The sequence below is a fragment of the Cucurbita pepo genome, chromosome 16 (genome assembly GCF_057944985.1).
Source record: "Cucurbita pepo subsp. pepo isolate OVF chromosome 16, ASM5794498v1, whole genome shotgun sequence".
In the NCBI taxonomy this organism is placed as follows: domain Eukaryota; kingdom Viridiplantae; phylum Streptophyta; class Magnoliopsida; order Cucurbitales; family Cucurbitaceae; genus Cucurbita; species Cucurbita pepo.
In genome coordinates, this window is record NC_141813.1 from 415,474 (window position 1) to 436,649 (window position 21,176).

General features: G+C 37.6%; 4 protein-coding genes across 13 annotated transcripts; 3 read left to right on the forward strand and 1 right to left on the reverse strand.

Moving 5' to 3' along the window:
- The first annotated feature begins 1,512 nt into the window (after positions 1 to 1,512).
- On the forward strand, positions 1,513 to 6,346 carry LOC111777253 (protein DA1-related 1). 6 transcript variants are annotated; one of them, XM_087118646.1, is made up of 12 exons: positions 1,513 to 1,885; positions 1,981 to 2,151; positions 3,023 to 3,162; positions 3,299 to 3,389; positions 3,626 to 4,094; positions 4,266 to 4,386; positions 4,463 to 4,546; positions 4,733 to 5,188; positions 5,286 to 5,348; positions 5,433 to 5,551; positions 5,652 to 5,710; positions 5,778 to 6,346. In XM_087118646.1, exons 3-12 carry the CDS (start codon positions 3,067 to 3,069, stop codon positions 6,131 to 6,133), a joined length of 1,914 nt encoding a protein of 637 aa, XP_086974772.1. In that variant the 5' UTR covers positions 1,513 to 1,885; positions 1,981 to 2,151; positions 3,023 to 3,066; the 3' UTR covers positions 6,134 to 6,346. The 6 variants fall into 6 exon arrangements, with proteins under 6 accessions (XP_086974772.1, XP_086974773.1, XP_086974774.1 ...); XM_087118647.1 differs by having other exon boundaries at positions 1,981 to 2,077; XM_087118648.1 differs by having other exon boundaries at positions 1,513 to 1,758.
- A 2,045-nt stretch (positions 6,347 to 8,391) lies between these two features.
- Positions 8,392 to 11,302, forward strand: LOC111777252 (pentatricopeptide repeat-containing protein At2g22410, mitochondrial). The gene has a single exon (XM_023656770.2). It carries the CDS (start codon positions 8,514 to 8,516, stop codon positions 10,512 to 10,514), a length of 2,001 nt encoding a protein of 666 aa, XP_023512538.2. The 5' UTR covers positions 8,392 to 8,513; the 3' UTR covers positions 10,515 to 11,302.
- A 3,668-nt stretch (positions 11,303 to 14,970) lies between these two features.
- On the forward strand, positions 14,971 to 15,622 carry LOC111777254 (uncharacterized). Its single transcript, XM_023656776.2, has one exon. It carries the CDS (start codon positions 14,998 to 15,000, stop codon positions 15,463 to 15,465), a length of 468 nt encoding a protein of 155 aa, XP_023512544.2. The 5' UTR covers positions 14,971 to 14,997; the 3' UTR covers positions 15,466 to 15,622.
- Positions 15,623 to 16,947: 1,325 nt separating this feature from the next.
- Positions 16,948 to 18,969, reverse strand: LOC111777647 (thioredoxin-like protein YLS8). 5 transcript variants are annotated; one of them, XM_087118403.1, is made up of 4 exons: positions 18,501 to 18,954; positions 17,533 to 17,677; positions 17,106 to 17,455; positions 16,948 to 17,011 (listed from the first exon to the last, which is right to left on the reverse strand). In XM_087118403.1, exons 2-3 carry the CDS (start codon positions 17,650 to 17,652, stop codon positions 17,147 to 17,149), a joined length of 429 nt encoding a protein of 142 aa, XP_086974529.1. In that variant the 5' UTR covers positions 17,653 to 17,677; positions 18,501 to 18,954; the 3' UTR covers positions 16,948 to 17,011; positions 17,106 to 17,146. The 5 variants fall into 5 exon arrangements, with proteins under 5 accessions (XP_086974529.1, XP_086974530.1, XP_023513109.1 ...); XM_087118404.1 differs by having other exon boundaries at positions 16,948 to 17,455; positions 17,541 to 17,677; positions 18,515 to 18,969; XM_023657341.2 differs by having other exon boundaries at positions 16,948 to 17,455; positions 17,541 to 17,677; positions 18,501 to 18,969.
- Positions 18,970 to 21,176: the final 2,207 nt, after the last annotated feature.

Consider the following 21,176-nt stretch of genomic DNA (forward strand, 5'->3'; position numbering starts at 1 on the left):
TCAACGAGCCTATTTAGAAGAAAACTTGAACTTGTTGAAGAAGTAACATATCAAACTATTGTCTATCCTGACTACAATTTTGGTACTAAGGAGGTATTGCCTCCAAACTCGAAAACAATGAACCACACGCAACATCTTTGTCTCAAAGACAACACATCTCCTTCCCGCATCATTCGACTTTCTGCTCTCATATTCAATGGGGTGTACATCATGGAGTAAGATGCCACACAAGGAAAATCTGATGCATACATTTCAATTTCAAGCTAAATCGACAATTTTAATTGATCCCTACATAAGAACACTTGGCCTTGTAAGAAGCCTATGTGGGTCTATGAAGCTCTGTTAATTTTGATGGAGTCATACGATACACACTTTGGCAAATGATCAATGTAAGACTTGCTTAATTGCTTAGTTGTAAACTTAACTATTTGATTCATTTGTACGAGTTAACTCGACTTTGATACCAATTGTCACAATCACACACTTTTGGGGCTCGTGGAGCAATCATACGATACTTATTCTCATCTTTAAGTAAGTCAACCAACTAAAACTTGGATCGCTAGAGGCACAAATTACGTAATTTCCTAGAACATTTTGGAAAGCAATTTTAGAAAGCAAATATTATAACAGATAAGTCAAGTAGGAAGATCTAACGACTAGTCAATTTCTTTGAAAAGTGAGAATAAGGGATGATTAAAGTCAAATTATCTTTGAAAAGTGCAATTTTGATAATGAGTTAGGCGCCAACAACATTACAAGTAAAATATTTAACTATACTATAATGAAAGACATGCAATGAAAGCAAAGTAAATGAGTTTAAAATGGTATGCAGTCTCAGGGCAAAATGCTCTAGACAAACATGAATGTGAATAGTACACCCAATACTGTGTTTGTTTTTAAGCCATTTATAGGGCGTAGTAGCCAGATGTTGGCTCTAAACCATTAGTTTTCTTAAATGAACTAGAAATTTAATCCAATCCAAATTACAACGTTCAAATCTGATTCCTACACTTACAGTCATGCGTTTATGAGATGGAGCGTTGAAATCTTCGATTCTAGAATCGAAAGTAAATGCAAATTTATTGAAGTTATGGGCATTTTGAAGTAGAAACCTTTGTGAAACAGGAAAAAAAAAAAAAAAAAAAAAAAAAAAAAAAAAAAAAAAAATTAGTAATGTAGATTGTTTTTATTTTATTATTATTTTGTAATTATGGTCTTAAGGAGGGTTTATATATATTTATATATATATATATAAAAGTATTTACCAACTAAATAAATATTTTAGGAAAAACGGCATAATCAGAGATTGAATTAAAAAAACCACAGTTTGAAGAAGCGAAGCAACAAGTATGAATAATAATTATGAGTTGGTGGTGTGGGTTGCGCTGCCCTGCCCTGCCCTGCGCTGCCCTGCCCTGCCCTGCCCCTCGAGAAGTTTGGTAGTAGCTAACACAAAACCCACTGAGTCGCCCGAATTCAACATTTTTGACTCATAACTTCTTACCTATTTGTTTATTAGCGAGTGGCGGATGGAGTACCCACCGAAGATCAAAAATCACTTTCCTTCCCCTTCCTCCCTTTCCCTTCTTCCCTATCACTTGGTGACGTTTTGTCAAACCAGAAATTAATAAATAAAAAAAGAAGGCCCATGGGGTCCTTGACGTTTTGTGGGATGTGGTCGAAATTTTGCAGAGGACCCATTTGCAGAGGAGGATCAAAACAAATTTGTTGAACTCATCACACGCTTCCCCCTTCTGGGTTTGATCCTTTTCCCTTCACTTTCTCTTCTTCTCCTCCTCCTCCTCCCCCTCCTCTTCTATGACCAACAACTGCTTTTGAATCAATTTATCCCCCCCCTTTCAGCCTGGAATTGAGTGGAATTCAAGTATCCTTTCTCTTACGCTTTCAATTCACTTTTCTATTCCCTTTTGTTTTCTGCTTTTCCTCTGCTGAATTCTTCTTTTGACTTTGCTTGTCCAGGAAAGTTTCAACTATGTTCAGGGGGAAAGTTGGGGTATGGATATGCTGAGGAGAATATTTTTTGTCATTTTTTCTCTCTTTTGGTGATTATGCATTGGTGGGTTCCCAAATTCTATCTGATCTAACATTTTTCCGATCCAACAGTCTCTGCACCTTCTTCCCCTTTTTCAGGTGGAATAGAATGGAATGGAATGGAATTGATTTCTCTTTTCCCTCATATTGTTCTTCCTTCATTTCCCTCTTGTCTTTCCTGTCAATACTCGTGTTTTGATCAAAATTTTAGTTGTTTTTTCCAACGCTTTGCCTTTTTCTTTCCATTATTGGCTGTTGGTCATGTGAATTTCAGATGGGTTTATCAAGATTCTATTGGTTTTATCTTGTACCATCTTCAAGAAGAATTGACTTGTTTCCTGTATCTGCAATTTTGGAAGTTTCTTGATTTAATCATTTTAGAATCTTCTGTTGATTGGGAAGATCTGTTCTTTATCTGTTCTGGGTTTAGAGTGTAATGGCAGTGAAAATGTGAGATCCCACGTCCGTTGGGAAGGAGAACGAAACACCCTTTATAAGGGTGTGGAAACCTCTCCCTATCAGACTTGTTTTAAAAACCTCGAGGGGAAGCCCAAAAAGGACAATATCTGCTAAGCGGTGGGCTTGGGCCGTTATAAAAAATTTCCATTGTTGTGAAGTATCACTGTGTACAACGCCGATGCCGTTGCGTGATGCGTTTGAATTTTGAGGAAATGCCACTCGGTTGTATAAAGCTTCACTGGCTGAAGATTTACTTCTCCTGCAAATGTGGTATTAGCTTTGGTTCGTATTAGGGAACTTTGGGACAGAATTTGTTGATTTCTCTGCTGTATGGATTCAGTTGCTACCAGTTTCTTATTGGTGTATTGCTTGCTGCAAACTTATGTGTTTCAACTTTTAAACGCGTAGAGATTGACGTAAAGAGCTATTGAAAAGAATTTATGTAACGTTTATACGTTTTCAGAACTTCGAGTGGATGATTTCTAGTTCCTGACTGAATAACTTGGTGCAGGAAAACGTATAGTAGCCAAACAATCCAATAGTAAAGTTTGTAGTATGGGTTGGTGGACTAAACTTTTCAAAGGCCACAAAAGCTCACACAGGGAAAGATATGGAGACGATAGAATTTGGGATGAACCTCGAACCTCGGTGGTAGGAATCTGGTTTTTCATCTCTTCATCTTTATTCCGCTGTTTCTGCAGATCTGTCATAGGTGGATAGTATACGCTACAGAGTAAAATACTTCTCGATACTCGGTGCTGATTTGTGTTCGTGGAAAACTTGACAGGATGAATTGACAGAACATGAACGAGAGGAGATTGATTATGCAATTGCACTATCACTTTTGGAAGAAGATCATAAAGGGAAAGCGCTGATAGGTGAATTTGGTTGCACTCATTTTGCATTCTATGATTTATTGACTTGTCTTTCGGGGAGTTCTGAGGCCGCATTAAGCGTGTTCGTCGCTTGGTGTGTGACTGGGGCAGCACGAAGATAATATATCATAAAATGATGCATGACACTTCAGAAATTAACAACAATGATACAATTACAAGCTTGCCACATTATATCAAGGGTTCATTCATATTGTTCTTTTGTTATTTGTGAATTGCAGAAGAAGAAGCTCACAGTGATGAAGATGAACACAGTACCAAAGCTGAATCAGAGGATGATGAACAAAGTACCAAAGGCGAGTCAGACGATGACGATCAAATTACTAAGTCTCAATTGGAGGAAGACGAGCGACTTGCTAAAGCTCAAATGGAGGAAGATGATCGACTTGCCAAAGCTCAAATGGAAGAAGACGAGCGACTTGCTAAAGCTCAAATGGAGGAAGATGAGAGAGCTGCCAAAGCTCAATTGGAGGAAGATGAGAGAGCTGCCAAAGCTCAATTGGAGGAAGACGAGCAGGTTGCTAGCACTCTAGTGGAGGATGATGAGAAGGTTTCCACATATCAAGCTGAAGAAGATGAACAGTTAGCTAGAGCTCTCCAAGAAAGTCTAAATATGGAGCCACCACCTCCTAGATTTGATACTGGAAATATTTTCAATCATTATCCTTTCTTCTATCCATCAGGATACAGGTACATATGGCCAATCATGCATATTCTTTTGCCTCAAACACTACTTTAGCCATGTTTAGTCTGCTTTGATCGTGAACTCGTATTTCGTTGGTCTGGTCTTATGGGAATGATGTCTGAAATCTAGCTCAGTAACTTTTCATTTGGTCTGGTCTAAACTCGTATTTCATGTAGGGTCTGTGCTGGTTGCCATACTGAGATTGGTCACGGGCGGTTTTTAAGTTGCATGGGAGCTGTTTGGCATCCAGAATGTTTTCGCTGCAATACTTGCAATGAACCCATAACTGATCATGAGGTGGATATACAATTGAAGTTTCCTTTTGAACATGTCGGTATTGATTTCTCGTTAAAATGAATCTAAATTTTGACAGTTCTCGATGTCCGGGAACCGACCTTATCACAAATCCTGCTTTAAGGAACAACATCATCCAAGATGTGACGTTTGCTGCAACTTTGTAAGCCTCTCTTCTTCTGTTTGATGGATTCATTCATTGTTTCGATTTATTCCTCTAAAGAACGTCTTGTCGTTTGAGAATGATATTATGAATATCTTGTCGTTTCTTTCACATCTGTCGATTATTCAACTTTATAACCTCGAAATATATTGATCCTGATCTTTTCTTTAATTTCCTTCTGCACAGATTCCTACTAATTCTTCTGGTCTTATAGAGTATAGAAAACATCCTTTCTGGTCACAACAATATTGTCCTTCACACGAAAAAGATGGAACTCCGAGATGTTGTAGCTGCGAAAGAATGGAGGTGCTCTTCAAAATTATTTTCTACCCCGACCCCTTTTATCGATCACACGTGTATAGTATGAAGAAACAATATCTGGTGAAAACGGCTCTCTTCATCTCGGTTTTAACTTTTGAATTGATGCAGCCAAGGGACACTAGCTACTTGTTACTTGATGATGGTCGGAAGCTCTGTTTAGAGTGTTTGGACTCTGCGATCATGGATACTCATGAGTGTCAACCTCTATACCTCGAAATTCAAGAATTCTATGAGGGTCTGAATATGAAAGTGGAACAACAAGTTCCCATGTTGTTGGTTGAGAGGCAAGCGCTAAACGAGGCCATGGTCGGAGAAAAGAATGTAAGGACTAATGGACGTTGTCTGTGTCGAGAAAAATGCACAACGTTGTCATTCTCGTCAAGAACTCATTTGAATTTTGTTTGTCTGTGGATAACAGGGTCATCATCACTTGCCCGAAACTAGAGGACTATGCTTATCAGAAGAGCAGACTGTTGCTACTGTATGACATTTTCCTCAAGTTCCAATTACTCGAATTTAATTTAATCGATGTGATACGATATTATATTCTCAACAAAATCTGCAGATCTCCAAGAGGCCGAAGATTGGAGCAGGCTACCGCATAATAGACATGTTTACCGAACCTTATAGATTAGTTCGTCGTTGCGAAGTTACTGCTATTCTCGTTCTGTATGGCCTTCCTCGGTACGATTTCCTCGACACACTTGATGTACATTACTATGTGTTCTTCCAAAGGATGGCGAAGTAAACTCACTTACATCTGTGAGTAACTTCGTGATTTCAGGTTATTGACAGGATCTATTCTGGCTCACGAGATGATGCATGCATGGCTCAGGCTTAAAGGTTGCTCTTTGCTTCATAATCCTTTTTCGATTTCATGATTTAACTTGTTTACACGACTCACTAACAGGCTATCCCAATTTGAAACCCGAGGTCGAAGAAGGCATATGCCAAGTATTGGCTCACATGTGGTTGGACTCCGAGATGTATTCCATCCCGGGAAGTGGTGTTGCCTCGACGTCTTCGTCTTCGTCCTCATCTTCATCGTCATCACCTTCATCATCATCTTCTTCGTCTTCGACGTCTTCAAAGAAAGGTAAACGGTCGGACTTCGAGAAGAAACTTGGGGACTTTTTCAAACACCAGATCGAGTCGGATACATCATCGGCATATGGAGATGGATTCAGGGAAGGGAACCAGGCTGTTTCCAAGTATGGTCTAAAGAGGACGCTCGATCACATTCGGCTGACTGGAACCTTTCCATAGGGTAACATATTGTTATATAATCCAAGTTCATACAAAAACACATTATAGTACATAATTAGAAAAAATAAAAATAAGAATAAGAATAAGCATTGAAAGAAGTGTGTAATTATTGTGAAGTTGTGTTTGAAAAGTGTAGCATAAATGTAACTGTCTTATTTGTATGGCATTTACAAACAACGTATGAGGGTGAATACAAAGTTTTGTTGTTATTAATTCATAAAAATTATTGAGTGGGTGGAGATTATTTGTGTGAGAATTGGCTTTTTTTTTTTATTGTATTGCTTTCTTTCTTTCTTTGATTTTCTTTGATTTTGTGGTTGTAGTTGTTCGGTGGCCGAGCTCTATTGAAGGAGTTAGTGATTGAGACATACTCTTGAGAAAGTCATCCAGGACAATGACTAGTTTAAGTGGGGGAGAATGTCACAATCGTACTAAGAAGAGAGTAGGTTGTGACTCTCACATCGAGATAGATAAGTCGATAGATAAGTCAGTGATCCTTAAGTGGCGTCCATCTAATCATACGTTAGTCAAGATAGATAAGTGTCATGATGTGACTGAGGAGGAAGATGGATCATCCAACACACCATATAATGTGTATATTGAAGCCAAGATGGAGACAACAAGTAGATAAGGGGGATAAAGATAGGCGTGATGAAGGGTGGGTAGGGGCCCAAACCTTACCTCGAAAATTAGAGTTTCAGAAGGAGTTTGGGCATGCGACTCTAGAGTTAAGTTGGGTTATATGAAATATGAGAAGGAGTTTGGGCATGCGACTCTAGAGTTAAGTTGGGTTATATGAAATATGAATGCTCACCAAATTTGGCATCGATTAGACACCAGAGTTAAGTTGGGTTATATGAAATATGAACGCTCACCAAATTTTGCATCGATTAGACACCAGACGAACACTCTGACCATTTGCCAAAATTATATTTACTCCAACTAGACAAAAAATGCCTCAAAAAGTACTTTAGGGTAGGCGTGATATCAACTCTCCACCACCCTTGGATTCTGTGGGCTGAGCGAGCCATCCTGTGGCATAGACGTGTGTCCAAGTGAAGGCAAGTGTTGCGAGATGAGTGTCTCAGGTGACTTCTTTTGAAATGGGTTTTGAAATGGGTTTTACAAGGATAGTGTCCGTGTCAGACGGCACGGGTATGCCTACATTGTGCTTCCGCCCATGTGTTAGAGGTTGGTCTATGCACCTAGTATCTGATACAAAGTCTATAAATAATATGGTATAAGTACTAGAGGTACAATGCCTCAATAAAACCCGGATGGATGATTGTTTGGGAGGCCTTGAGAATATGAATGACGCATGGGTCTATTCTCGACATGACAAAGCGAGATGTGATGGATGGAAGGATATAAGAGAGGCATGGGATGTTTGTTGGTTTTGACTCTTGATTGAAACACGTTGAAACAAATACTCTGAACCATAATGAAACACTCACAAAACACACTTTGTAATAAAATAAGTTTAATCTTTTTTGAATCATACAAAATAAAATGTATAATTGATGGCTATTTACCGAAACAAAAGCACTAACAACTCATAGAAATGTTTCACGATTAATAACTTCTCTTAGAAATGTTTCACGATTAATAATTTCTCCTAGAAATACTTTGAATGAGAGCAATCTTGAAGATAGGATGACTAAAAAAGAGTTAAAAGGAAATGAAAGTTCCTATTCATACCATCAATGTGCACTCTCATTTTCGTTGATTCAATACCCCTACAATCTACCTAGACCAATGACCGCTTGTGTCTAATGTGAAATCTCTACTTGTGGTGAGAAATGGAGAGATATTCATTTACTTGCCATGATCCACCCTCAATGTAGTGGATAATTCTCGCTCACATAGAAAATGTAAAAGATATCGAATAAATTTAAAATATTTAAATTGATGAATGTGTTTATTATATTGATATTTAAAGCTCTTAACAAAATAATTGTTTTTATTAGGATATTGAAGAAAATTTTCTTTAAATGAAAATTATATTAATTACCCATTTAAATATATAGTTTTTATAATCTACTTTCAAAAAAATTAAATCAACATATTTAACATAAATATGGAAATTTAAAAATTAAAATTGAAGTGATTGGTGTTAGACGAATACGAGTCTCCCGGTAGTGTCTACTTTAAGCATAAACTATAATGGCTTTGCTTTGTGCTTCCCAAAAGTCCTTGTAACAAGAAGAGTATTCATTGATTATAAATCCATGACTATTCGCTAGAGTTCATCCATGAAAACTAATAAAAGTCATATGAGCAGGGTGGGGTGCGGGGGATTTTGAAGTGCTCTTACGCCTCAGAGTTCATATTAAAAGGAAATCAAAATGTTTGCTTTTATCATTCAAACTCCACAAATCAAATGTTGTTGGAGTTATTATCGTCCATGTTTTTTTCCCGCCTCAACCGCTCTGTATTTCGTTTCCACTCATTACCTGCGATTCCTGCTTCGAAGAGTGGTGATTTCAAGTCCCCTGTTCATCAATCCCTTCACCTTTCATTAGAAAGATGCTCCTCCATGAGACAGCTCAAGGTCCTCCATGCCCAAATCATCCTCCAAGGTCTGGTTTCTGAAACTCTCACTCTTGGAAAATTGGTCTCTTTCTGCGCTGTTTCTCAAGCTGGGGATCTTCACTACGCCCAGCTTGTTTTTGATCACCATCTCCAGCCCAACAAGTTTATGTTCAACTGCTTGATAAGGGGATACTCCACTTCCCAACACCCAATCAATGCTATTTTTCTCTACTTTAAAATGATGCGTTCTGGGTTTTTGCCCAATCAATTTACTCTCCCATTTGTGCTCAAAGCTTGTGCTTCTCAGCTTGCGTATTGGGAAGTTCTTCTTGTCCATTGCCATGCTATTCGACTCGGGATTTTGTCTCATGTTTGCGTACAGAATGCTCTTATCAATGTTTATGCCGTTTGTGGTTTTGTCCAATGCGCACGCCAACTGTTCGATGAAATGTCACATAGAACTCTGGTGTCCTGGAATTCGATCATTGGTGGGTACTCTAGGAATGGGTTCTGTAAGGAAGCCTTTTTGCTGTATCGAGATATGAGAGTGTGGGGATTTCAGCCGGATCTGTTCACGTTGGTTCATCTATTCTCCATTTGTACAAGAAGTCATAACTTAGATATGGGAAAATGTGTGCATCTCTACGTAGAGATTACTGGGATTGAGTTTGATCAAATTTTAAGAAATGCTCTGCTGGATATGTATGCTAAGTGTGGGGATTTGCTTTCTGCTCGGACAATCTTCGATAGAATGATCGACAAAAATGTTGTTTCGCATACTTCCATGATTAGTGCATATTCAAAACATGGCCTTTTTCGCTATGCTCGTGAGGTATTTGATCAAATTCCTGACAAAAATGTGATCTCTTGGAATTCAATGATCTCATGTTATGTCCAAGAAGGTCGATGCAAGGAAGCATTGCTTCTTTTTCAACAGATGTGTGAGACGACCATCATGCCTGATGAGGCTACTCTAGTGAGTGTTCTTTCAGCCTGTAGTCAAATTGGTGATTTAGCCATGGGAAAGAAAGCACATTGTTACATTTGCAGCAACAATATCATGATCACTGCCACTCTTTCGAATTCCCTCATCGACATGTATGCAAAATGTGGTGCCCTCGAAACCGCCATGGATTTTTTCTTTGAGTCTAAAGATAAGAATTTAGTGTCCTGGAATGTCATTATCCAGGCACTTGCATTACATGGCTATGGCCTGCATGCACTCAAACTATTCAATATGATGCATACTTCGGGGATTTGGCCCGACGAAATCACATTCACCGGAATGCTATCTGCTTGTAGCCATAGCGGACTTGTCGATATGGGACGCTATTTATTCGAGAGAATGAGTTCCGTTTACGGGATTCTTCCTGAAATTGAGCATTACGCTTGCATGGTGGACTTGCTAGGAAGAGGAGGGCTGTTGCAGGAAGCAGTAAAACTCATTGGAGGAATGCCAATGAAGCCAGATGTGGTTGTGTGGGGCGCTATGCTTGGTGCTTGTAGGACTTACGGGAATGTGGACATCGGGAATCAAATCTTGAAACAGGTTCTGGAGTTGGAGACATACAGTTCTGGGCTCTACGTTCTTCTGTCAAACATATATTTTGAAGCAAAGAGATGGAAAGAAGTGAGAAATATAAGAAAACTGATGAATGAGCATGGGATCATCAAGTGTAAAGCTGTTAGCTTCATTGAGATTGATGAGTGTATTACAGAGTTCATGGTTGATGACAAGAGACATGAAACAAGCGGTATATATCCCTTGCTGGATCAGTTAACCGATCATTTGAGGTCGGTTGGGCACTTGTCGAATAACTCGATTCCTGTTTCAGATTTCGAAGGCTAATGTTATCCAGCCTTGCATTTTGGACACAAGTGTTGGGTCTTCAGAGCTCAATCACGCTCCGTGCAAACCGAGGTTGAAGGCTAAGCAAAGAGAAGTCGAGCAGAGGAAGCGTAGGCGCTGCGCATCGAAGGAAGATGTACCAAACATGATGAGACGAAGGAGCCACTCATTAGCACGACGTTCTTGGTAGTGTGGCGCCAAGGAAGTTTACATTGTAGTGTAGACACCAAGCATCGTAGCGCTAAGAGCTTGCGCACACTGTTGTGTGATTCCCAATCATTTTTTTCATCCAAGAAAGCGGCAAAATGGAGGCTTCTCGAGGGGAGGAAAAGATGGCATTTCAAATTAACATAGTTGTGACTAAAGTTGTTGCAATTATTGGACCTTAGTACAGATCTCCAAGAATTTACTAGGCCACATCTCTTAAGATTCTAAGCCTGAGAGGAACATCTTTGTTCACCCAATACTCATACTTAAGAGTTAGATAGTCCAATTTGGGTGAAGGGCTTATTTCATTACTTTGATTAACTACCATGATCAGGATATGCATTCCTACAGACTAGTTTAGGAAACTATTTGAAGGTCTAGCTCATGAAGATCACATAAGTTATAGGGCACTAGTGAGCTCGAAGACATTGCAGTGATACAGTATCAACAATGATTGCTTCCTTTTTATAAAAAAAGAAAGAAAGAAAGTAATAATGTAGTTTGAAATGGAAGATGATAGGAAATAGAGTTAGGCATTACATTATTGAAACATGATTATATTTGACTTTTGGCACTTTGGGTAACCCAATTGCAAGACGCACCTTTTATTCTCTCTTCCTTCTCCACAGATCTATTCAACATTTTTTATTTTTTATTTTTTATTTTTTATTTTTTAATATAATTTTCTGGGAGCCAGAGAGCACATTGTTTGGGTTTGCCGGTTGTTGAGGTTATACTCTTCAACCTTTCCCAACAAAATTATGAGCTTTTTTATGTTTGGTTTACTTACAAATCGACACCTCTTCATTTTATGCTTAATTCCCAATTTTAATCATCAACCCTTTAATTTAATTTTTTAAATTGTTGAATGATGTATGAACGATGCGTCCACATGTATTTTATGACTTGTGTTATGTTATGTCATAACTATGTGATGATGTACTATAACTTATGTTATTGCTATGATACGTCATTCACTTCATGTTAGCATGATTATATTCAAGATTGTGAAATGTTGACATGTCAAGAAAGTATTCACGAAAGTGTTTACGAAAGAAAGAACGAATGTAGCTATGGGGACCTCATGCATAATTTTTATGTCATGTACATATGGATACTTTCCCATTATGATTAATATGAACGCTTACTTTACGACATTTATGTTCGCCATTATGTTATGATACGGTATGTACACATTACAATACTATGCGGGCTCCTTTCCCTACGTGGCTCCGACGGCGTGAATGTGTGCTAATTAAAGGGTAGGCCCATAAGGTACGTATATGCCCGTCTAGTAGGTTCATGTGTGCGTGTATGGACCATGTATATAAAAGTATTACACATCCAATTTTTAGCCAAGACGAGTTCAAGGTTAAGGAATGTCAGAATAACTCTCCTATGATTGATTGTGTATGCATTTCCTAATCCCAATAGCAAGGTCACTCATTGAGTATTTCTTAAAATACTCAAGTCATGTGTTACTCTTAGTTTTTAGGTAAATGTAAAACACCTCTATACGGATGCAGACATCGTAGTAACAAACAAGGAACTAAAGAGAAGATAGATGCGTTCATGTTATTGTAACCTTTAGGTTAGATTAGAGCGTTGTTTAATTTTTCCTTATTTTATTTAAATTTCACGTCATTTTCTCACTTTATTGTTTTAAAATTTTACTATGAACATTCAAGTCCATGGTAGCGTACATACCAATGTTTTCAAAAAAAATTATGCAAATATTAAGTATGTCAGGCAGGTAATAGCATCTCTATTTTGTATATAAGCTAATACATTTGGTTGAACTAAACCTTTTTAATCTTCAATTATTGGCCTCAATGGAGACGTATCATAGAATTTGTTCGTACCCTTCTGTCATCGAGTGTTATTGGATCGATTGGAAAGCCGATGATACAAAGAGAATTTAGATGGAGCTAGAAAGACCATGTTCGTGTTAGTAAAAAGTGTAAAAGAAACTGATTAACCTAAAGGTATTACTTCCAAGTTAAGCATGCTTCTCCATGAAGTATGCATTGAACTATTATATATATTATATCATTTAGCTTTATTTTCTTTAGCTATATTGTTGCCTCTTATTCTAAAAGATTCGTACATTTTCTAATTGCAATCTTTAATCCCTTCCTATCGTAAACAGCAAGATTATTATCAAACACGTATACATATAAACCACAAAAAAGAACGTGAACAATGGAATAACCTAGGAGAACTTTCTCAATCCCTTCTACCAACCTACTTAGAAATTATTTGATTACGTAATAGGTATAGATTTGTTTAAACGAAGAAGAGTTTGAAGAACGAGAATAGTAGAATAATATTGAGAAGGACAATAATTGAGGTAGAAGGAAAGGGGATTTTATATTGGTGAATTATATATGTGCATATGGGGCTTGAGACATGAAAGCTAAAGAAAAAGAAAAAGACATGGGATAAGTTTAGTTGTTATGGAATGCACATGTTGTTGGACACAACACACAAGAATAGTGAAACATAGACAAGTGGGTGTCTGTGTCCTTCGTCTCTCCCAGGCTTCGCATCCACCCTACACTGTTCAGACCGCCATCTTCTGTGGTCGGATTTCTGCCCTCAAATCTCTACACACCCTCATGCATTTCTTTATTATTCATTCACACTTTCAAAACTTTGAAATTCATTAAATGTACCACATTATACAAATTCCTCCAATTTCCTCCAATTATTGACATATCATTGATATACCAGAGATATACTCGTACATATATATAATATGCCCGAATGATTTGGACGGAGATTTAGTGAGATTGAAGTGGAATATAATCTTTATCTTCGGCCTCGTTTAAATAAATGAAAGAAATCTGTTTAACGATTTTTACGGATAAAATAGATTAGAACGGAGTTAAAAATTAAAAATTTGGATTTTAATAAGAATTGAATAGGCATATTAGACACAAAAACACATGTTTAATAGCAAAAAATTTTAAAACTGAAAAACTAATTTAGAAAAAATAAAAAGTGAAAGGTGGTTTAGTGGGCATGGACGTGGCTACTTGCATTTGTAGAAGCGTGGCACCTTCCTTGAGCTTTATTTTATTTATTTATTTTTATTTTTTATTTTTTAATTTTCTTCTCCAAATAAATTCAGAACTAAATCCATTAAAATTATTGAATTTTTGGAACATCCTTAATATATATATATATATGAGAATGTTTGTTGAATCTACCCATCTAAATGGTGTGAAAATTATCTTATTTATAATCAAATAAATTACAAGGATATGAAAATAGTAATAAATATAAATAACAATAAATAGAAAGATACGTATGGTAATAAGGCAAATATTAAATATTTGCCTTATAATAAAATATCAAATATAATATATATGGTAAACTATAATTTATTACTAAATATTCTTAACAAAATATATATATAAATAAATAAATAAATAAATAAATAAATAAATAGATGATTTGAGAGGAAGGCAGGCATAAAGTAAATGAGAGAAAAGAAAATAAATGGAAAAGACAAATAAATAATTCAAAACCATCCCCTTTTTAGAACCTCCTTTTTATGCTTGTCAGTGGTGAACTTGGACGGTTACAGAATGTATCATATTTTTACTCAAATCCTCGTTAAAATGTCAGAAGCTTGAATGCTAAATCTAGAGACGAAGATAGAGATGGAACAAGAAGTGATATCAAATTATAAGTAGTTAATGCAACGACGTGTTAGGTGGTACCTCAATGTCGTTCCCCACTTCATGTCTCTTTCAATCCCTTTATAACCAATCTCTCCTTCCCTTTCAATATAAATTTCAAAAAATATTTTATTTTATCGGTTAACTAAACAGTGAAATCATACGCAGATTAGAAAAGAGAACGAAACATTATTTATAAGAGTGTAAAAATCTCTCCCTAGTAAACACATTTTAAAAATCCTGAGGAAATGCTTGAGAGAAAAAATCTATGAAAAATAAAAAAAGAACAATATGTACTAGCAGTGAATTGACCAAATTGACCGAATCTTAATTGTACGTAAACCTAAAATCATTATTATTAATATAATTCCCACCAAATCTTCCACCCTGTCACCACTCATAATACAGCCTGGCATAACACCCAACTACACGACAAACCAAATCCTACGTGGCAGTCTGAGTCATACCTCGCCGCAGCTCCCTCCCTATATATACCCATCCGCCTTTCCCCAAGAATTGACCAAATCTTAATTCTCCGCTCACTGACTTCGTCAAACCAAAAAAAAAAAAAAAACCAAGTAAATTCCAAAATGGGTATTTGCATTTCCTCCGATTCCGTGAACGTGGCCACCGCGAAGCTGATTCTAACCGACGGCACACTCCTCGAGTTCTCCTACCCAGTCAAGGTCTCCTTTCTCCTACACAAACACCCCGCCACTTTCATTTGCAACTCCGACGACATGGACTTCGACGACGCCGTTTACGCCGTCCATGACGACGACCACCTCCAACTCGGCCACCTTTACTTTGCCCTGCCCTTGGACAGGCTCAACCAGCCGCTGCACCCGGAGGAGATGGCCGCACTCGCCGTCAAGGCCAGCTCCGCGCTTATCAAGGCCGGCGCCGGAGGGACTGAAAAATCTGGATCTCGACGCACGGCGGTCTCCCCTCTCGCGTTTTCCGACGAGGAGTTTAGGAAGCCTCCGAGAAGGAGCTTGCAGAAGGGGAGTGGTAGGGGTAGAAAATTTAGGGCGAAGTTGAGTGCAATTCCGGAATAAAGTAGTTTGTGTAGGGCTAATTTTGTAAATAGGATGGAGAGGTTGCTTTCTGTGGATGTTTCGTTTCTTCCGCATCCCATGGCAATGGCATCAGATTCTTAGCTGTCACTTTTACATATTTACCCCTCAAATCTTTACAAATATCCATAATTAATTATTTTCTATATCCAATCATTTAGGCCAATTTTATTTAATGCTACCGGATCTTCCCCGATTTATAATTGGAATAATCAAATAAATTCAAATTCTAAACTATTTTATTTCTCATACAACTGAATTTAAGGATATACAAATGATATACAACATGAGTGGCATAAAGTTCGAAAATGCACGTGACATCTGAGTAAAAGAGGAGTACATGAATGATTTAAGATTACAGTCCATGAGAACAATTATGAGAATAAAATTATTAAAAAAAGAATGGAAAAGTTACGACCCAGGTTGGTCTTTCACTCTTAAAAATGAGAAATATACTAGTGACCATAACGTAGGAGAATGTCGGGACACATAAGTGCTGAATTCTCATCTGAATCCTAGCATGGAGCATTATGAGGTAACTATTTTAACAAGTTTATTAGTATTAATATAGAAGATTATTGTAGAGTAGGAATTAAAAAATGAGTAAAACATATATAGATAAATATTGAAATAGTTTATTTGTAAAATACAATAAATTAAAATTAAGTAACCCCTAATCTAAGGACAATTTTAAACACCCAACATCATACCATATTTAAATTGGTGCGAAATATTTACAACAATAATTAAAATAAAAAAAAAAATTTGAAATGTTGGATTATGTCGGTTGATAATTTAATTTCAACGCCAACAAAAAATAAAAAAAATATAATTTCTAAAACTTAAATCGAAAATAAGTGATTGTGGATACAACAAGTACAGATCCGACGAGATTCTATTGCCAAATCATCAATTTTCAAATTAAAATAATAATAATATTTTGTATGAAAAAAGAAAGAAAAAGAGTACACATACAATGATCGGAAGATGCATTAATGGGAATGTAGATAGATACATGCATGTGTAGCTTCATCTATAAAATGAATCATATATATATATTATATATTATATTACCAAACATGGCAAGGGACACAAATAATTTGTCCCTAGTAAACATTTTTTTTCACGAACATTAACAGGAAAACAGAACCGACATGACACTTCTTATGGGGTATGTTCTTGGAAGTATAGATTGAAATTGTAGGGAAAAAGAACCAAAATAAATGGATTCATTGCTTCTACCTCTAATTACAAACTCCATACCCGCCTTTATTTTCCTTAACGAAATTACCCCGACATTCATATAATTTGTTAATAATTGGTATTCACAATAATTATGAACGACTAGACATGATACGAGGTTTTTAGACCAAAATTATGGAACATGCATTTTTAAGACAAAGACTCCAACGGGCATAAGTTAGTCACGACATATCTTTGAGTATAAAACACACATGAAAACTGTAAGAAATGTGCATTGGGGTAGCTTTGGATTCCGTCCGTGTAGTATTTGAATCTTTTGTTTCCACTGTTATCAATATATACTTCACAAAATCAAAATTAGTTATAATTTGTAGAAATGATTGCAAACAATGAAAGATTAGAGCTTAAGAATAACACACCAAATTTATCCAAAACATACAAGAAGTAGCAGCAAAAGATGTTAGTAGCGATACTTGGTTGAATAGTCCTTTGGTGCAATGACCAAACCGCGTCCTTTCCTTGCTCCACGATACACTGTTTCAATGATATCTATGAACTCCTGCTTATCCTTAAGTGCCCAGTTTATTTTATTGTTGTTTCCGGTCCCAAGATCTATCATTATGTGCTTGTTCCTGAAGAAGAACATCACGGTGGATGGATCATACAGCTCGTACATTGTGTTGAAGTCAGGAACCTCTGTGATATCCACAAGGTATATCACAGCGAAGTTCTTGATCGTCTCTGCTACTGATGCCAACACTTCGTCCATCTGCATCAAAATCAACAACCAGAAACACCATGAATGGACAACCCCTAATGCATACACCAACACTCAAAGTTCAACACCTGCATACAAGTCTCGTCCCAGTCATGACCAAAACGAATGACCACAAGACGCTCTTCTTCAGCCAGAATTGCCTGGTCAACAGCCCATCCTGAATGAAGATGCGGCAGCAAGTACGACATCTCTCACTCAATTATTAGCTTCCACCTGTGGAGTCACACAAACAACATACAACATGTTTCTTTGAGACTTGTTCTTTTGAGGCATGTCTACGCCTTAACATTTATTCCTACGGCCTCGCCACTACCATATAGGCCTTGAGCGAGCAACCCAGACCATTTATATCCAAAGCCTCCATGACTTAACAATAAGGAATCCCCTTGAGGGAAAATTAGCTTCAATGATCAAATATCTCAAAGCAAGAAAACTTGATTAGATTCGGATCATTTCACAAGCAAGATCGGTCATGTTAGGCTTGAATGATCTTAAACATGCAACCTTTTACTACATAGAATGACAAAGAAACTTAGCCCCTCTGCTCTTTCTACTACATTTTCCAAGTTTACTTGGAACCATCTAAGAACAAATGAGGTCCCACTTGAAGTATCTTGAAACTATTGTTGCATAAATGAAGCTTGATTTTCTTAATATGACAGGGTAGTTTAACTTTATCCTATGTAATTTGAACAACATTCTTCACAACTTTCGTGAAGTTCATATTATATATATGATTGAGATGTCTTGGTTTAAATCAATCAATGTACACCCCAAAACAAGCTTTCTATAGCCAAGCAACCACATGAACCTGCTTTTTGACAAAAACATGAAACTATCACGGAGTTTCAGAAAATCTCAACATAAAAGCATATTTGACATCAGAAAGGCATAGAAAACCGTAGCAGTTTGTAATAGCATACAATTGAAATCATATTTATCAAACAGTGCGTGCAACATACAAAGCATACAACGAACAGAGGACATAAACTGAAACGCTTAAAAAAGTCCGAAAGGGGCTTAGAGTGATTGTTACCCAATGTTTCTCACCAAAACAGCTTCAATCCTTAACGAAATGTCTTCGAAGGTGTTTAAACAGCTCTGTCGCCACCGTGAGAGAGGGAGGAGATCGGTCGCAGAAGAGCGTGAATGCCGTGGATCGGGTCGCCGCTGGTGGGAAATTTCGAATCGCCAGAACGTTCGTGTGGTGCTGCTCGCACCAGAGGCGAGAGGGAGAGAGTCCGTCGCTCGCTGGCCTGTGTACACCCCCACTTAATGCTTAATGAATGCTCGTCAACGTTGGTAAAGGTCGATGAGAGATGCAAGCGTCGCGTCGAGGTGGTCGCCGAACAAGGAAGGGAGGAGAGGGAAAATGATGGGGCCAGTTCCACATCGGTTGAGCCCACCTCGACCCACTCATTAACCACTCCCAATTGTGCCTAAAATCAAAGAAGAATAAGAACTTGGAAAACGTGGGAGCCAGAGACGTTCATAACCCATGACCCATAGGCCCAAACTTATGCTGGGAACCACCCGTATTGCTGAAAAATGAGAAGCTGGTACACATTTCTCATATCATTTCTCATCTCTAATCTCACCCCACCTCACCACTTTTATATATAAATATAAATCTAAGTTGTCACCACCCGTTCCGTATCCGATCGACACTAAATTTGGCAAGTTTTCATATTTCATACGGGCGTACTTTACTTAAGAATTGCATATCCAAATTTCCTTTAGAACCTCGACTTTTTGAGGTTAAGGCCTAGGGTCCTACTCGATCCTTCAACAAGTTTATCTCTGACATTCATTTTGACATCATTGTCTCTATCTTACCTATGCCTCGGCTTAGCTTTTATGTACATACCTGTGGTATGCTAGATGATGCACTGTCATTCTTGGTCGCATCATAACAATCGTCTTGTCTCGGCCCTCACGTGGCCAGTTGGGTGCCACTATTGATGCGTTGTGAAGGTATATAGTAAAATGTTGTGAAATTCACAAGAACAAGTGTAAGTATACACGGTTTCCAGTAGTAAGTAATAGGTAAATTATCGATTTCATAGAGAAATATATATATATATATTACTTTTTGTTGCAGAATATTGAGTGAGTTTTAAGTGTCATTCAAATAGATAACCTTCACACTATTTAGATGTGGTTAAACAAACATTCTCATGGTATCAGAGTCTTTTCGGTTTAGCAACCCCGATCCTTTCTTTTCAATGGCTATTGAATCCTCTATTGTTCTTCCCCACCACTACTGGCGGCTTTGACGTCGCTGGGGCAGTCTCCATGACTGTCACTTGCGGAGCCGATTGATTACTCTTTGGCTCCACCCTTTTGACCTCCAAATCACCCTTCACCCTATTCTATACATACAACCTCACCTTCTCCAACACAATCGGCTTCCCCTTAGCCAACATAGCCTCTCTCATTTTCTTCCCAATCAACCGTTCATCCTTCACATAAACCCTAATCTCAGGATCCTTATCAGCGTTCTCTACGAAAATATACGGAATCTCGATAAGCCCTTCGACCTTCTGCAGAGATTTACCTTTGAAATCTGGGCGCCGCACTGGCCTCTTCGCCAACCAAGTCGTCGCCGCCCTTCTCGCCAAAATTAGCTCCTTCGCCCAATGTGGCGACTCTTTCGACTACAACATTGTCTTTGTCCCTTTCTCTAGGTTTCCCCTTCTACTTCTTGAGTTAAACCTATTCTCGCCGGAGCCAAGGCAACATCGTCGCTGAGTGACGATCCCTCTTCATGAGTTAGACACATTCTCGCCAAAGCCTAGGTAGCATCACCGCTAAGCAACGATCCTTCTGTAGTTTTTGATGGCCAAGAAAGTGTTTCTCTATGCCTCCTCCGAACCAGATTGTTGATATCTTCACGAAAAGTGTTTCTCGACCTCTCTTTGAATTTTTCAGATCCAAGCTTCACATTCGTTCAAATCCGACGCTCAGCTTATACGGGGGTGTTATGGATGTTTAGTACTAAATTATAGTTTACCATATATATCATATTTGATATTTTATTATAAAACAAATATCTAGATATTTGCCTTCCTACTTTCTCTTTATTGTTATTTCTATTTATTACTCTTTTTCATATCATTGATGAGGTGGATTTAGCAAACATTCTCACTTAAGCTCTCTTCTGTGTCATGGTGATTACTTTTGTAATGATCTAGGAGATAGAACTTTCTTATCCTCTCTTCTTTTGATTCAAAAGAAACAATTATGTATGTGAGGCCGACTAACTAAATAAACATTACTAATAACAACTTCTTTAATAAACTAAAATCACACCATCAACGTGCTTTAACTACATATGACTCTCCTGCCTCTCTTATAAAATTTAGCTCTCCATACATACTGATTTTCACGGAGGAATCAACATTTTAGTCATACAAAATTAATAGAATAAAAAAAGAGTGTAAGAGATCAGAGAATTATCGTGCTTGTTGTTGTTTTGCAATGGACGTTCCCCTCCTTTAAGCTCTTTCCGCCCTCTCATTGTCTTAAGCTATCATTTTTAGTCATATTAGAACCTGAATTAGGGTAATTCTTTCTTCTCCCCTCTCGTTTATTCGCAGCACCAAGCACCTTTGTTTTAATCCTTTTTGATTTGGTCTCTTCTTCCCCTCTTGTTGGCAGAATCTTTTCTTTTTTTGGGAACCTTTCCCTTCTATATTGTTTCTCTCTTCCC